The 18177-nt window shown below is 42.9% G+C and overlaps 1 protein-coding gene across 7 annotated transcripts in view; it reads left to right on the top strand.

Moving 5' to 3' along the window:
• Positions 1 to 5692: 5692 nt before the first annotated feature.
• The window catches only part of adcy6b (adenylate cyclase 6b), a 38873-nt gene continuing 26388 nt past the window's right edge, over positions 5693 to 18177 (top strand). The window contains exons 1-4 of one of the 7 annotated variants that reach the window (XR_013973687.1): positions 5693 to 9667; positions 10011 to 10150; positions 12233 to 12658; positions 14709 to 14901. Coding sequence is in view for 2 of the 7 variants with exons in the window: in XM_080899280.1 (XP_080755406.1) it covers positions 15008 to 15913 (906 nt within the window). In the remaining 5 variants the exon portion in view is untranslated. Of the gene's footprint in view, positions 10151 to 12232; positions 12659 to 14708; positions 14907 to 15006; positions 15914 to 16478; positions 18046 to 18177 lie in introns of those variants that run through there. The other 6 variants (XM_080899280.1, XR_013973686.1, XR_013973688.1 and 3 more) reach the window with 6 other exon arrangements.

The following is an 18177-nucleotide window of genomic DNA, read 5'->3' as shown; positions in this document are numbered from 1 at the left end:
TTTCTGGATTCACGGCATGATCAATGACTGTACACAAAGCCACGCGCACGGACACACGGCTGGATAGATTACAGCTTTCGTAATAAATTATGCAAGACCTGCACTTTTCGCACAGCCCGGTCCCCTTGGATTTCTGCGCCTTCATGTTGGATTTCTATTTTGGAATTTCTGAATATATGACGAACATTTTTTTTTAGTAATTCTCATAAATTCATCCAATAATGTTTCTATCTCTAATACCGAACTGTTCCCCTTTCCGTATGCGGCTCAATTTGTTTTTGGCCCAGTTATTTAAAAATGTTTACGAAGCAAGTGTTGCCCCTCAAGCTCTTAAGCTCAGGGTTCATGCAGGATTCCTTGCTTAGCATGAAATTGGTGTAATGGGCTCATTAGAGCGACACGTGAAGGAGAAAGTGGACTAAGTTACACATGGACTAAGCATATTAATTTACTTCATTATCACAGTCCCAGAAGTCCCATTACTTCTGTTTGCTGTTCAGATTCAAAGAGCTTTGTTTGACTGGGATGCTGTTTTAGACGTTTTGCATTCACTATCTGAAGATGTCCAGGCAGGGGGGGTTGGATGAAGGTCTTCTCGGTTTTCACTGATCCAGCACTTTGCCCACCAGCCCCCACCACTTCACATCCTGCAGACGCCTTCCATTTACACCGAGCCAATCAACCAGGTAGCTTAAACTGTATACAGCACACAGCCAATGTCAAAGACACGGGAGAAAGTCACGCACACACATACACAGAGAGGCCCCTGAAGTGGACTGAAAGATTCATTTTGTTCGTTTAATTTCAGATTGTTTTTATTTTAAAAAGATAAGGGGTGTGTGAGACAGTCCGTGACCGTTGGCACCCTCTGCTGGGCAAACTGTAATGAAATCCAAATCTCATATTTGGTCACTTATGTCAAGACTATTAAAAAATCTTAATATTTTGGTAGGAAAATAGGAAATAGGTCCAGTGATTTATTAAGACAGTTTAAACATACATGTGTGTATTGATTCACTGTGTGTTTTTCTATCCAGGTATGCCTTTACTGCACTGGCAGTGCGTTGGGGATCATTAACATGCTGAAAAATGAAGCTGTTCCCAATCAGACAGTTTGGATAGTATTGCGTGGTGGATCAAAATCTGATGGTGCTTTTCTGTGTTTATAATTTTTTCAATTTTGAGAAGATCCTGAACAGTACTGCCTGAATTGCAGTCATGGCTTTCAAAGAATGACACAAGCTCCACTGTGTTTTATGCATTTTGACCTCCTCCATATCTATTGCTGGCCTTTTCAATCAAAAAAATTCTCCTATTTCCCTTCCTTAAAAATTGCTTCATAACAGCATCCCATCCACTGGTTAGATTTCAGTGAACAGATGCAGTTTCTCTGAGGGGGTATAGCTCAGTGGTAGAGCATTTGACTGCAGATCAAGAGGTCTCTGGTTCAATTCCAGATTCCCCCTATGGAAGCTCAAATGATCAGGTAACATTTTTGAAGGACCCTCTAACATTAAAAAAAAAACTATAGCTCAAGAGCATTTCCTAGCTGAAGAGGCAGATTCATATTTTCATGGTTTTCAGATAGTGTTTATCTGCTGTAAATAGTTCAGCTTCCATAGAAAAAATGGACACATTGAAGACTATCTTTGAAATACGACAAGTATGCTTGTTATGCAGTGATTAGATGCCAAGACAATGTCCCTCACATCCTTACACTCCCACCAGCAGCTTAAACAACTTATACAGGGAAGGATCCTTGTTTTCATGTTGCATTTGACATGAGATTTATCAGACCAGGCAACATTTTTTTCAGTAACTGTTCAATTTTGGTGTAAAATGTTGCCTCAGTTTCCTGTTCTTAGTTGACAGGTGAGGCCTCTGGTGGGGTCCCCTGCTGCTGTAGCCCATCTGCTTCAAGGTTTGACCTGTTGTCCATTCAGAGATGCTCTTCATATGTTGGTGGTTACTTAACTGTGTGTTTTTTTTTTAAGTTATTTTTGCCTTCCTGTCAGCTTGAAGCAGTCTGGTCATTTTCCCCTGACCTCTAGCATCAACAAGGCATTTTCACCCAGAGAACCGGCACTAACTGGATTTTTTAAAAAAACTCTCTGTAAACACTTGAGATGGCTATGCATGGCACATTTATTACTGGCAATTTCAGTAAAACATTCATCACTTCACAAGACCTGTAGCCACTGATTTCCAGTTCAGTTCTTGTGTCATCTGCACATTTAAGCCTTTTATTCCGGTTTCCCTTCCTTAACCTCCTAGGACCTGGCGTCCACATATGTGGACATCGCATTTTGGGTTATTTAGACTAAAATACTCAATTTTGCTCTACATGGGTCTGATATCCACTTACGAGGACATTATACTGATACTGTTCTATCAAAATTTTAAACGAATATCCTCATATGTGTCTCTTATTTTTTTTAAAAACAAAAATAAGGTTAAAAAAATCTGGTAATTCTTTGTTTTTACATTCATCGGGCCCCAATATGCCGAAATATCAAAGAGAAATTAAAAATGCATGTCGTGGAAGAGTTTGGGTCTTAGGAGGTTAATAATGGCTTCAGTGAGCAGCTGCATGATGAGGTATACTACCGACTAATAATGTCTAATATTTGTATAACCTTCCAAACAAGTGTTATGGGATTCGGACCTGGCACAAATTCTACCTAGTAGGTAATTAATAAATAGAAATAAATACATTTAATTAATTAATTAATTAATTAATTAATTAATTAAAAAGAGCAAGAAAAACAAAAATGTTCCCAGACTTCCTCTACACGCGTCCACACTTGCTGTTCTGATATCAAAAGTTTTTAAGGTAGACTGTTTTCTTGGATTTGGTAAATGTTTAAATATGCAATTGTAACTCTCTGGTGCCACCTTAAAACCTGTAGTCTGTAATAGGACATGATGTCGTCGGTAAACAGGAAGTAAGTCTGTGAATTAAGGAGAAGGCATGTGCAGCATGGTGGCCTTAGCCAGATAAATCCAGTGGCATCCACATGCATCCTATGCCTTTGGTAGCATTGTGGGTATGTATAGACTTGTTTTATATTTTATGTGCATGTATAGACCACTTTCTTTCAAGTAAGTTCATTTTTCTGTAAGTTTAATGATAAAATCAATCTTATGCAGTTTAAGCTAGCAATCGCTTATGGAGCTAGTTAAAGGGGAATGACAAACGAATTGGAGGCATTCATTATAGTAAGACTTGTTAAAATCATAATTTGATGTTTGTATTTGACTTAAAAAGGGAAGTAATTCATATGAACATTGCATGTTGACATATTAAAAAACTGGGTTAATATATTTTCATCGTTATATATGTACATGGTGAATAAGTACAGTGATTATGCCTTGTACTGTTTGTTACAGTTTCACCTTTCCCTGTGTCAATAAACCTGTGAACCGGGAATCGTGTCGTCAGAGTCTTGATGTGGGGAAGGAGTTTAGCTGACTGCCCAACCATAGCAGAGGCAGTACAGTGAAACCACACTTCCTAGCGGGCAAGATAACGTGGAAACGCCGACAGATGGTAGGGAGACCATCATCACAATCAACTAATGGACAATTAGCACATCTAAGCAGAGATTCGCTGAGAAATTGTTCAGTCCAAGTCAGAAGAAACAACCATGTCAAAAACGCATTCGCACGCTCCTTCTGTGCACTCCTATGCATCATCAACTGGGTCTGCTGCAGCCAAGGCACGAGCACGTGCAGAAGCAGCAAAGGCTCGTCTTTCTTATGCTGAGGAGGAAATAAACCTAAAACTAGAAAAGGCTAAATTGGAAGCCTCAATGCAAATGCTAGAATACAAGAAAGAAACTGCTGCAGCCATTGTGGAGGCAGAAGTGCTAGAAGCTGCAGCTGATATCAATAGTGAAAGACGTAGTTGTGACCTTGTACTAGATTCTGACCCTCTAGAAACTATTCAACGAACACAACAGTATGTTGCGGACCAAGGCAAAGTATCAGAGACAGGGCATCAGCAGCATGAAAGTGTTACGCCAACAAAATCACAGCCGTTCCCCAGCTCACATGGAGTTCAGATCTGTAAGGAAGAAGATGTTCACGAGCCACGACAAGTAAGATTTGAACACAGATCTGCTACTCCAACCCAGAATCTCAGATCTCAAAATGACTATAGTGGTGCATTTCCCTCAGCCTATCCCATATCTCCTAACGCCAACTATGGCAGCCCCAACCCAAATGATTTTGTGAGATATCTTGCACGCCGTGAACTTGTGTCTACAGGCTTACTTCAATTTAATGACAAGCCACAGAACTACAGAGCCTGGAAACGCTCATTTCTATCTGCAACCAGTGGCTTAGATTTGACTGCGAGTGAAGAGATGGATCTTCTTTTAAAGTGGCTTGGCAAGGAGTCAAAAGAACACGCAGAGCAGATCAGAGCAATTCATGTTAATCATCCAGGAGCTGGGCTGGATATGATATGGGAAAGACTTGATAGAACCTACGGCTCAACAGAGGCAATAGAGGATTCTCTCTTCAAGCGCATTGACACATTTCCAAAGGTAGGAAATCGAGACTATGCTAAGTTAACAAAGTTGAGTGATCTTCTGATGGAACTTCTTTCGGCTAAGGATGAAGGAGACCTACCTGGACTTTCATTCCTCGACACAGCAAGAGGTGTCAATCCAATTGTGCAGAAGCTCCCCTTTCGTCTGCAAGAAAAGTGGGCTTCAGCTGGCGCATCGTACAAGCGGCGAGAGCATGTGCCGTATCCGCCCTTTACCTTTTTTGTAGAGTTTGTTAGCCAGGAGGCTAGCATTGCCAACGATCCAAGCTTCAACTTCATCACTCAGACAGACATCAGCTCCAGGACTGAAAAGTTAGCGTGGCAGCCAAACAAGCATAGAGGAATCTCAGTCTGTAAAACGGACGTATCCTCCAGAGCTAGTTCTGATTCTAGTAAGTTCTCATCAAAGCTTGATGATTGTGATAAAGTATGCCCCATTCATGGGAAACCACACCCATTACGCAAATGTCGTGCATTCAGAGAAAAATCGATTGATGAGCGCAAGATGTTCTTGAGGGAGCACAATTTGTGTTTCAAATGCTGTTCAGCATCATCGCACCTTGCTAGGGATTGCAAGGTCAAAGTGCAGTGTTCTGAGTGCAAAAGTGAAAGGCACAACACAGCTCTACATCCAGGGCCTGCACCTTGGATAGAAGTGAAGGACCCTGCTCCAGACCATGGCGGGGAGGAAGTTGAAACTTTGCCTCAATCGGACATCACAGCCAAATGCACAAAGGTTTGCGGGGGAGATCTGATGGACCGATCCTGTTCCAAAATATGCCTCGTGAAGGTATATCCAGCTGGGAACAGAGAAAAAGCAGTGAAGCTGTATGCAATTTTGGATGAGCAAAGTAACAGGTCGTTAGTTCGCTCACAGTTTTTTGAAGTGTTTGGTGACAAAAGCCCATGTGCGCCATACATACTGAGAACATGTGCAGGAGTAAAAGAATAATCAGGTAGGAGGGCAAGTGGCTATGAGGTGGAATCTCTTGATGGGACTGTCCGCATTCCATTACCCAGTCTCACAGAATGCAATGAAATTCCTAACAACAGGGATGAGATTCCAACCCCTGATGTCGCTATTCATCATGCACATTTAAAGTCACTGGCACACCTCATCCCAGATCTGGACCCAAATGCCCAGATCATGCTTCTCCTAGGGAGGGACGTTATCAGAGTACATAAAGTCCGCAAACAGGTGAATGGTTCACACAACCAGCCCTATGCTCAGAAGTTAGATCTGGGGTGGGTTGTTGTGGGCAACGTGTGTCTCGGCAGTGTCCATAGGCCATCAGCAATCAGCTCCTTCTATACAAATACCACAGAGCTGCGAAGGCCATCTATCTTTAACCCATGCCCTAATGTGTTTTGTGTTAAAGAAAGGTACAGCGCCATCCAGGTTGCAGACCATCTTCCAACGTGTCCTGAACAAGAGTCCATCTGCGATGTTGACCATCTTGGATGCAATGTGTTCAAGAGGACCAAACAGGATAACCAAGTTGCTCCTTCAATTCAGGACGCTTCATTCATGAAAATAATGAAGGCTGGACTACAGAAAGACACAAATAACAGCTGGGTAGCCCCTTTACCCTTCAAGAGTCCACGTCAGCAGCTTCCTAACAACAGGCCTCAGGCACTGAAGCGTCTCAAGTCTCTCATTCACAACTTTGAGAGGAAGCCTGAAATGAGGGAACACTTCCTTAGCTTCATGGAACAGATGTTCAAAAATGGTCATGCAGAGTTGGCTCCTCCGTTGGGTGAGGAGGAAGAGCGATGGTATTTACCAACATTCGGTGTGTACCATCCCAAGAAACCAAAGAAGATCAGAATAGTTTTTGACTCCAGTGCTCGATTCAATGGTGTGTCACTCAACGATGTGCTGTTGACGGGGCCTGATCTGAACAACACACTGCTGGGTGTATTGATTCGCTTTAGAAAGGAAGCTGTTGCATTCTCAGCAGACGTAGAACAAATGTTCTACTCTTTCTTGGTCAGAGAAGAGGACAGAAACTTCTTGAGGTTTCTATGGTTCCGTGATAATGACCTCTCCAAAGATATCGTGGACTACCGCATGACAGTCCACGTGTTCGGGAATAGCCCCTCGCCTGCAGTGGCTATTTACGGCCTCCATCAATCCGTTCAGGTCAGTGAGTTCCATGCTGACCCTGATGTAAAGCATTTTGTGATGCGAGACTTTTATGTAGATGATGGACTGAAGTCTCTGCCTACAGTCGAAGCAGCTATCAACTTGTTAAAGAAGACACAGGATGTCCTCTCCAGGTCTAACCTGAGGCTGCATAAGATCGCAGCAAACAAGAAGGAGATCATGAGAGCCTTTCCTTCAAGAGACTATGCAAGTGACCTTAAAGATCTTGACCTTGATGCAGACACAGTACCGATGCAGCGCAGTCTCGGGCTCAACTGGAACCTTCAAACAGATTGCTTTGTCTTCAGTGTCTCCCAGGAGACAAAACCTTATACTCGCCGGGGAGTCTTATCTATCATTAACAGTCTCTACGACCCTCTTGGGTTTGTAGCACCAGTTGTCATACAAGGCAAGGCCATTCTGCGAGAGCTCACTGCTGAGAATGGTGACTGGGATGTGCCATTACCTCGAGACAAGGAGGAAGCTTGGGCCTCGTGGAGAGCTTCACTGACAGAGTTGTCAAGTCTGACGATACCCAGACCCTACACTGAAACTTCACCATCGACAGCTGTCAACAGAGAATTGTGTGTTTTCTCTGACGCTTCAACAAAAGCTATTGCTGCAGTAGCATATCTTAGAGTCACAGACACTGCTGGAAACCAGCATGTGGGGTTTGTCATGGGAAAGGCCAAGCTGGCTCCTCGTCCAGAGCACACAATCCCGAGATTAGAGCTCTGTGCAGCAGTACTGGCTGTTGAGTTGTCAGACCTGATCTCAGCAGAACTTGATCTTCAGCTTAATGCTGTGACTTATTACACAGATAGTAAGGTGGTTCTGGGCTACATTTGTAATGAGACCAGGCGTTTTTATGTGTACGTAAGTAATCGGGTCCTGCGCATTCGAAGATCCTCCAGTCCACGCCAGTGGCGCTACGTGGCCACAAACCAGAACCCTGCAGACCATGCAACACGTTCTGTTGCTGCAGGCACTTTAAAAGACACCAACTGGCTTAGTGGACCCAGGTTTCTGTCCAAACCAGAGCAAGACATCCCTGACATCACCTTTGATCTTGTGGACCCAGGTTCAGATCCAGACATCCGACCGCTTGTGTCCACATTAAGCACTGCTACAGCATCCAAGCAACTTGGGTCCCAACGATTCACCAAGTTTTCTTCGTGGCAGTCACTGACTCGTGCAATCGCCCATCTGAAACATATTGCCAGTTGTTACAACATGATCACAACAAACAAACCTTGTAAGGGCTGGCATCTTTGTAAGACAGGATTTAGTGTTGAGGAATCCACCCAAGCCTCAGACATCATCATTCGAACAGTCCAAGAAGAGGTTTATGGCGAGGAGATCAAATGTATCGTAATACACAAAGAGGTTCCCAGAAGTAGTCCTCTGAAAAGTCTCGATCCCTTTATTGATGCACATGGCCTACTAAGAGTCGGAGGTCGTCTTCACTATTCAAGTCTTGCTCAGAGTGAGAAGACTCCTGTGATTATTCCAGGCAATCATCATATTGCAACCCTGCTCATTAGACAGTACCACGAACAAGTTCACCATCAAGGGCATCTCTTTACGGAAGGGGCCGTCCGTGCAGCTGGATTTTGGATAGTTGGTGGAAAGAGAAAAGTGAGCAGCATCATCTACCGATGTGTGACATGCAGAAGACTTAGAGCTCCAGTAAGCTGCCAAAAAATGGCCAGCCTTCCGGCAGATCGTCTCTCAACAGACCCTCCCTTCACAAATGTTGGCCTTGATGTGTTTGGTCCTTGGAGTGTTTCTGCACGCCGGACTAGAGGAGGCCTCTCACACAGCAAAAGGTGGGCCGTGATTTTTACATGTATGAGCGTAAGAGCCATACATATTGAAGTCATAGAATCCCTCGACACATCCAGCTTTATCAACGCATTAAGGCGGTTTCTAGCAGTTAGAGGGCCGGTCAAAAGTATTCGATCAGACAGAGGCACTAACTTTGCGGGTGCTTGTCAGTCCTTGAAGATACCCTCTAACATCGACCACAATGGCGTCAAGTCTTATCTGTCAGCCCAAGGTTGCTCTTGGACATTCAACCCTCCACATGCCTCCCACTTTGGTGGAACGTGGGAAAGGATGATTGGTCTGGCTAGAAGGATTCTTGACTCCATGTTCCTCCAGCTCAAGGGGAAGCTGACCCATGAAGTGTTGGTAACTTTCATGGCAGAAGTAGGAGGCATCATTAATGCCCGGCCTCTTGTTCCTGTAACAACTGACCCCGACAACTCATTCATTCTTACGCCAGCTGCTCTTCTAACACAGAAGGTAAACTGTGTTCCTGCTCCTCCAGGAGAGTTTGGAGCCGCTGACCTCTACAAGCATCAGTGGAGACAAGTCCAGCACCTGTCCAACACCTTCTGGGACAGGTGGCGCAAGCAGTTCCTTCCAACATTGCAATCACGTAGGAAGTGGCAGTCATCTAACCCAAACATTAAGCCAGGGGATGTTGTTCTCCTCAAGGACAGTCAAGTACAAAGAAATAAGTGGCCACTTGGTCTGGTAACACAGACCTTCCAAAGCAAAGATGGTAAAGTTCGCCAGGTCGAGGTCAAGGTCATCAAGCCAGGAGGAGAAACATTGTTTGTGAGACCCATTACAGAAATAGTACTTCTTCTGGCTTCAGATGTCTAGGTGTTGAACTGTCATTGACAAAGTGTGGTGGCGTTAATCACGCCAGGCGGGGAGTGTTCTGATATCAAAAGTTTTTAAGGTAGACTGTTTTCTTGGATTTGGTAAATGTTTAAATATGCAATTGTAACTCTCTGGTGCCACCTTAAAACCTGTAGTCTGTAATAGGACATGATGTCGTCGGTAAACAGGAAGTAAGTCTGTGAATTAAGGAGAAGGCATGTGCAGCATGGTGGCCTTAGCCAGATAAATCCAGTGGCATCCACATGCATCCTATGCCTTTGGTAGCATTGTGGGTATGTATAGACTTGTTTTATATTTTATGTGCATGTATAGACCACTTTCTTTCAAGTAAGTTCATTTTTCTGTAAGTTTAATGATAAAATCAATCTTATGCAGTTTAAGCTAGCAATCGCTTATGGAGCTAGTTAAAGGGGAATGACAAACGAATTGGAGGCATTCATTATAGTAAGACTTGTTAAAATCATAATTTGATGTTTGTATTTGACTTAAAAAGGGAAGTAATTCATATGAACATTGCATGTTGACATATTAAAAAACTGGGTTAATATATTTTCATCGTTATATATGTACATGGTGAATAAGTACAGTGATTATGCCTTGTACTGTTTGTTACAGTTTCACCTTTCCCTGTGTCAATAAACCTGTGAACCGGGAATCGTGTCGTCAGAGTCTTGATGTGGGGAAGGAGTTTAGCTGACTGCCCAACCATAGCAGAGGCAGTACACTTGCATAAAATAAAGGTGTTATCAGCTAAGGTATAAAAACAGTAAGACTTGATGCATGTGTGAGGTGTTGATGCAATAACATCAAGTTAGAAAGCTTCCCTCAGATAGTTAGTAGTGACTGGATGCTGACCTTAATGATCTTGAGGAGGCATATGAATGCTGTATATCTGCCACATGATTTGATGCTAGACCATTTAAGGCTAAACACAAACAGTGACACTTTATACTGAATTCTGTAATGCACAGGGAGCCACTGCAAGGCTGTCAGCACTGGAACAATGTGATCTTTTCTTTTCTTTTTTTGCCCCAGCCAGAAATCTAGCTAAAGGGTTTTGGTCTAACTGTAAATAAATAAGACTGACTGAATAACTCCATATATATGCTAAACTAAAGATGGAAGGCCACACAATATAACCTCATTCTTGCCTTGTTTAGCTGTGGGAAAATATGAAACATTGAATTATTTGAAGCCAGGATACAGGGATTGTGCCCTTGTATAGAGGAGTGATTTCCAAGATTCCCTGGTATATGTTTGTAAATCATCTGAGTTGGAATGAAAAAGACATGTCATATTCAGAGGCAGCATGTACAAAGAAAACAGAACAGGCCACAAAATAGAGTCTCTGGGAACTCCAGATGTCATAGAAGAGTATTTTCCAATGTAGACTGAAAAAGCCCCTTATTTAATATAAGACTGAAACCTGTTTCGAGCCAAACCCTTGACTCCTACACAATGTTCCAAATGCTAAATGAGTAAATCATGATTGACTGAGTAAAAGGTAGCACTCGGGCCCAGCGGAGCTAAGATGGAACAATCACCAGTACAGAAATCACCAGACATTCAGTAGAGTATCATTTATTACTTTTAAAGGAGAAGACTGAGCATTGTGAAAGTCCCTGAAACCTGACGGGAAGGTCTCATAAATTTTGTTCTTGTCTAGAAAAGACAAACGTTGATCTAAAACAACTTTTTTTAAAAATAGAAGTTTAGCTATAAATTACAGTTTTTTGAACAGCTGTGTGGTAAACTGCTGTTTCAGTGACTGCTCAGATATTGTGAAGAATTTTGCATTAGGACAACCCCTACTATACACAGTGTCCAAGAAAAAGGAGAAAAAAAGACATCTGGTCTGAAAACAGCACAAAACTTGAAACTCGAACTTTGAGCATTAAAAGAAGCTAATGAAAACTGGCAGCACAGTTTTGGACAGATGAAATCAAAATATATTTATTGGACTCAGATGGCGTCCAGCATGGTTGGAGTGGACCTGGCTAGGATTACAACAGCTGGAGGTAGATCTATACAAGCGTTAACCATGCTGGACAGATGACATTTGTACATTTTTCTGTGAACGCAGGTTTAATGCATTTTGAAGTGCAACAATGCATAAAAGATCAAAGATGATTTCTAGTCTCAAGACACTTGAAAAACATAAATTTCCCACACAAAGCAATCATGAAATTGCATTTAAAGGAGAAGTGAAGACTGTCACCAGTCTCCTAAATTAGAGACATAAATCCAGTTGGACGCCTCGGGAGTATTTTAAAGTTAAGCAAAGACCAAAACAAACAAAATAAGAAGCAATTTTCCATTTTCTATTCTGTTTCTTCTGCACCCACACTTGTGTTGCCCTGGCTAATATAAAGCCATTTTAGTAATATTTAGGCTCACATTAGTAAAATATGGTGCTGTAACATAGATTTATGCAGCAGTCCTTCCATGTAAAAGCAGAGTAAACTAACTTACAACTGTGTGCATTAATGTAGTCATACTGCGTGCTTACTGAAGCCCAATATTTAATATTCATTGTCCCTGTCAGCAAATTGAGCACTTGTTGAGCTCCTAGTTCACACAGTTTGCACTGAGTGATTTTTGGTGGTCTGTGCAGCCATTAAGCCCGAGTCAGTTGTTTCTTAATAAATGGTTTTGATGTACTTTATATAAGACCAACTGTGATGATTGTAAGAACTGAATAAAAAACAGTTTAGAGGTCAACATGATCGCTTCGGGAGACTTTTGGAAGTTTTTAGTGGATAAATCATCGCCACTAGGTGGTGTTTTGACAATATTTGCATGCAATGCTTAACAACAGCTTCTTTGTTCTCTCCTAGCTTGCTATTAATCTGCACGCTGTGTTACAACAAGGGTGAAGTAAACGAGGAGGAAGGAACAAATGGACATAATGACGGGCAGGAGAGCGGATCACACTCGAGCAGGTGGAGACGCACGCACGTCACCTCTAGGGGGACTCCTGCGATCATGAATGGGATGGGAATGTTGGACTGGAACTGTCAGTGTGTGTGTGACTGTGTGTGTGTGAGGGAGAGAGATAGAGAGAGGGAGAGAGGAGCGCTGTGAATGTAGGGTCGTAGCTTTGGCTGGGAAGAGAGAAGGCTGTCCTGCCAATTTCGCAGTTTTCCCTTGCTTTCCACAAGGACAGACCCGCATCCGAAGTGTGTCACGGCGGCTGCGTAAAGACCGAAGACAGGGCTAAGCTCCACTGCAGTGTTACGGTTACTCCTACTGGATGTCCACTGGTAAGTACACTGCATGTCTTAAGCTTTGTATTGGGCAACAATGTGAATTTGCTACAGCTCGGCGACACTGAAAAGCAGTCAAAGGATAGAGCCGTGGAAAAGACTGGGAGCAGTTGACTTGCACTGGAGTGTGTTTTGCTGTGATGACTGCGGCGGCGTTGAGCCGCCTGAACTATTCAGCGGGACTGTACACTACTGTACACAGGCGCAGACATCACTTTATTTATGTAATGTGACATTTAACGCGAAGAGGCGAATCAGCCGAGTGACACTTGGCGATTCTGCCCAGAGCGTTTCACCAGCGTCCTCTTGCCCAGTGACCTGTTTGGAGTCCAAACATAATGACGTACGCGTTTATGTTGGGGGAACAGGCCCGGTGTGTAGCCCTTTTACAGCCCTTATCACTGTACAGTAGTCCTGTGAGCTGGATAGCACATTCATCCGATATCAGAGGATCAGCTGCCAAGGCAGAAGTTGCCCAACGGAATGTTTTACTCACGACAAGTTAGTAGAGGCGCTGATGTGTGGCAACCTGCACTTTCTTCTGCAACCCACACACTCCCGGCTGACTCCAGACTATCCGGGTCCAACGCCGTCTCCATGAGATTTGTGGTTAAAGCGGCTACATTTGAACACTGGGAGCAGTGCCTCAGTGGCTACTTAGAGCGTCCTGTTATGTAATGCGCTTCGGCCGACTGCCCCTTATTCAGACACAGCCTGGGCCTACACGTGTAATTGCCAAACATGTTTTCGGACATCAGAATCATGTTAGCGCCGGTGACCGCAGGACTGTTGCTGCTCCGTGTCAATGTGCACAATAATACAGATATTTGCTCGTACGCATCGTCCTAATTTTTAAACGCACGCAGGACGGCTGATTCCAATGTACACATGTGCAATGTACAGATTCGTTTCGTGGTTTATGGCAGATGTATGCCTGCATAGATTGCATTACATAAGAGCCGCATGTCGCAGTCTGACCTGTCGTAAATGTATAAGGATGAGTCGAGGACTAAGGTTGTTTCTGCAGGAAAAATGAAGGTGAAGGGACACATGCTTGCAGTGTGCCAGAGTGGGTCATACGCCAAAAAAAATTTTTTAAAAAATGCACCCAACGTGAAACAGCATGCTAATTACTTTACCAGTTTGTAAATGTTGTGATCAGCTATTAATCTATTATTAAGTAGGAAGGAATTTAATTAAATAATAGTTACTGAAGAGATGGTTTCCCAGCTTGCACCAGTGTGGGTTATATTTAACATATAGTTAAATAGTTATCCTTTTAGTTTTCAGCTTGGCAGCTTTCATGTTAGAGGCTGCTGTTGATTATAAACATGTGTGCACTTCATGCTTGCTCTTCCCACCATTAGTCTTAGCTCTGTCAGCCTGGGAGATTTGCTTAGAGTTTAGAGGTTAGCGCTGTCCTTGACATGTACTGCTACAATCCAGCTATAGTGAGTCATCAAAGCTAATGGGGGAAGCATGGACAATTTAATCTGGACTGGAGAGCTCTTGATCTCTGATGGTGCCCACTCAGTAGGCCTTTGTTGTCAAATAGAGCACACCCATGCCTGCCCACTCAAGATGTTAGGGGCAGATTTCGGTGGCAAAGCATGGCAGAGTGCTAGCCACCAAGAAGTGGTGTTTGATACCAGTTGTGGAAGCCGGCAATCAGTGTAGAGCTGGTTGGAACGGGACTGCATTCTTTGTCATGGTTTCAGGATAAAACTTATGAACGGCACCTGCTGCACGAGGCAGGAATTAGAGGAGGTTCTGCTTTTACAGTTCAGCATTTTGCAGGCAGAACAAAAACATTTGAAAGTGTGGTCCCAGGCTGGCTGAGGCATGGAAAGAAAAGAAGTGGAATGGGCAAACCATACAAAGACGTGCACATTCAGTGGCATAAATAGGCCCTATAACACCAAACATATGTGTAATATGAAAAATGCATACTATTAATGTTAATGCAATCAGGTGATATTCCCTCATGCTTTGTTTGCTTAACAATATCACATGTTTTTTGTGTTTGGTTTTTCATTTGCTTTTACAGGAGAACAGGTGGTTTTTAAAGGCACTCGGTGGTGTATAGAGTTGACACACTGACTGTTTCTACAAAAGAAAGCAACTCAAATGCAGACGCCCCTCTGATGCTTTTGGCCAATTTGAGCTCATGGTGTGTGCTCGCTGGGGTAAACTAGTGGCCTGGCCAAAGAGCGCAGTGTTGCTAAACACAATTAAGCCAACACAGGTGAGACGATTCTCAAATCTCTATATTAAAAGAGATTAAAAGCTTCAAGATCAGTACTGTTTTATGTGAAACATTACCAATTGTATGTTGTGTTTTGTAGGATGTCATGGGCCAGAGACCTCTTTCCAGGCAGAGTGGACCAGCGAAAGACAGCATGGGGAGAGCGCAATGGCAAAAAAAGGAAGGACAGCTCGTCACTATGCAACCCACGTTACATGAGCTGCCTGAGGGACCCGGAGGACTTGGAAACCCCTAATGCTGCCCCTCAAAATTATCACTGTGGGGCAGGCACCAGTGGGAACAATTTTGGCCTGCGCTGTGGCTGGCAGGAAGACCACTATGCGAAACGGATGGTTGGTGGTGGAGATCTGGGTCTAAAGGCTGTGAATCTGGGCTTCGAAGACGGTGAGCTGAAGGGTAGGAAAGAGGAGGAATTAGGACAGTTCTCTGAGGGTAGCTGCAAGACAATGACTGCCGCAGACTGTTGTATGCAGGTCGTGCGGGTTTTTCAATCCAAGAAATTTCAGTCCACCAAGCTGGAACGTCTTTATCAGCGGTACTTCTTCAGGCTCAACCAGAGCTCTCTGACCATGCTAATGGGAGTTCTGGTGGTGGTGTGCGTTGTTATGCTTACCTTCCACTGTTTCCAACCGGAGTCAAGCCTCAGACCTGGCTACATCTCAGTACTGTCTGTGGCCATGGTTGTTTTCCTGGCGATGATGGTGGTGTGCAATCGAAACGGCTTCCACCAAGATTACATGTGGATTGTGAGCTACCTTGTGATCGGGGTACTGATTGTAGTGCAAGTATATGGGATCGTCAGCGTGTCCCCCCACAGTGCATCAGAGGGCATCTGGTGGACAATGTTCTTCATCTACATTATCTATACCTTGTTGCCAGTCAGAATGAGAGCTGCTGTGCTTAGTGGAGCTGTGCTGTCCATCGTACACATAGTCACCTGGTATCTCAGCAAAGACAATAAGGATAAGTTCGGTTTTTTTAAACAGGTAAGTGATGACAATAATTCTAGAATAGATGGAGATATGCATTTATATTTAATTTGATCTTATTTCAACATCCATAGAGCAATTGTTCAGTAGAATATTTATTTCAAAACACTCAGTTTGAGTTACTTTCAAACATCATTTATGTTTTATATTGTATTATTTTTTTCAGTTTTTTACTTTGCTTCCACGTGTGACCGGTGTGTTTTTGCGTTGTGTCTGACAAAGAAAGGTAAAAGAAAGAAAGACCTCCAAGTAAATAACTTGCTCGCTCCAGCTCCTACAACCAAACACAAACAGTGGGGGAGAGGGTTAGCTCAACCCATCACAACTTCCAAGCTAGCCAGAATTATATATTCATGCTAGCATTAACGGCGCCTAAAACACATTTGTGGCACACACATACTACACATTTATAGCATCTAACAAAAACAGGCACAATGATGACAATAATTGAACTAAAGACACACAATCAGAAACATCAGGGTGGCTAAATATACATTATATGTGTGTTGTACAGGGTCTGGAAAGAAATGACACCAACCTCTCCCACAGGGTAATTGTAGAAAAGGGGAGAGGCCAAAGGGGTACACTGTATTTATAGGGTTGCACCAAAGAAGAAGAAGGACAATGAGGAGGGGCTCCAACTGATAAAGAACATAACTACAGGCTTGAAGGTCCTAAAAGTCAGGTATAAACTGGAAAATAAAATTTGTGGTCTAGAACACATTTTGTGTAATTATAACAACATGTAATGTCCGTTACACACGGAGTCAGACATGCTAGTAATTTTTAAAAGTGGTCTTGAGCAATAGTTCTCCAGGATTTCTGAAAGTCTTTGAAAGTTTTATCTTTGGATCGTGGCTGCTTTTTCTCTCACTTACAGTTCAGTCCTTGTACTTGACCACTTTCAGAGGAATGCTTGTTAAGCCACTTAACACTGACCTATGAATCAGTAAAGCATAAAAAGGCCCCTAACTCAAAGGGTGAACCAGTGCTATGTCTAAAAACAATGGCTGGCTTAACAAAAACAAAAAACCATTTAAAGGCATTATGTTATTGCTATCCTGTCACAAAAACACATAAAATGATTTCATATTTCTTTAATGGAATCTATGAAAAATGTCAAAGATAGCACAGATTATGTTTGCACCGACAAGGTGATTCCCAAAGAGCTATTAGCCAAAAACTTGTCATATCTTGAAATTGTGTTCAGTGTGGTCATAAAAATTGTGAGAAAACTAGAGAATTTCCTGCAGACGAACAATCTCTGTAGGTCAGGAATATGACATTTAAAAAAAAAAAAAAAAAAAGCTTGAAGACCCGAGAGACGCACCTGTCCCTTCAGTTAGGATGTCTTGAGCAACAGCTCGCCAGGATTCCCCCCAATATTTTTTTCTTTTCCCCCTCTTGAGCTATTACAGGGGGTATCCGGATTTGAACCGGAGACCTCTTGATCTGCAGTCAAATGCTCTGCCACTGAGCTATACCCCCTACACGAGAGCAGTACCGGGCTCCAAACCGTTAGCAGATGATCCCTCAACTGTTCGCCATCACAAATGATCTCAGTGGAAGGGTGGCTGCCAACAAGCTATTCTTAATGAAAAGGCAGAAACAAGGAAATGTCTCAAGGAAAGGAAAGGAAAAGAAACAAGGAGAAAAGGCTGAGGTATGACAAATTGCACAAGAGCTGGCCTGGAATATCAGTGGGAACAGGTCCTATGGCGTGATGAATCCTAGTTACTAGTATGACACTAGCAGCCTAGGAGAGAATTTAAATGTGTGTCTTTGTTCAAAATTCCCCTAAAAATTCACCCTAAAACTAAATTTGTCCCTTAACAAAGAAATATGTCCGAAGCTTTTTTGTTTGGCTTACTCCTATTGGATATCCAATGGTAGTAATGACGCATTTTGCAGAACTCCAAGTTTTTTGTTTTGGTTCAACATCACAATTACGGTAAGTCTTTTTATAAATACATGCATAAACAGGAATACGGTTACATGGACCAATTTCTTTTTTACAGGAAGCCACTGGGGATTTGTTTTCAAAAAGATAGCGACGGTCACGTCCACGTTTTGAAGCTGAGCCAGTATTATTCCCAGTAACTGCCTGTGTATGAATGTTCTTAAAATTTGTGAGTAAACAAGACAAAACATCTCACACTTGTTGATTTGTGTTAGTCTGGGCCCGCTATTATCACGACACAAAGGAGTACAATGTTGTTACTGTACTCATCAGTGGAAACGGCCTACTTTCTCTTTCCATC

The sequence above is a fragment of the Rhamphochromis sp. 'chilingali' genome (genome assembly GCF_963969265.1).
Source record: "Rhamphochromis sp. 'chilingali' genome assembly, chromosome: 12".
Taxonomy (NCBI): Eukaryota; Metazoa; Chordata; class Actinopteri; order Cichliformes; family Cichlidae; genus Rhamphochromis; species Rhamphochromis sp. 'chilingali'.
Note: the sequence above shows the minus strand (reverse complement) of the source record. Positions and strands in the feature narration are given on the sequence as shown.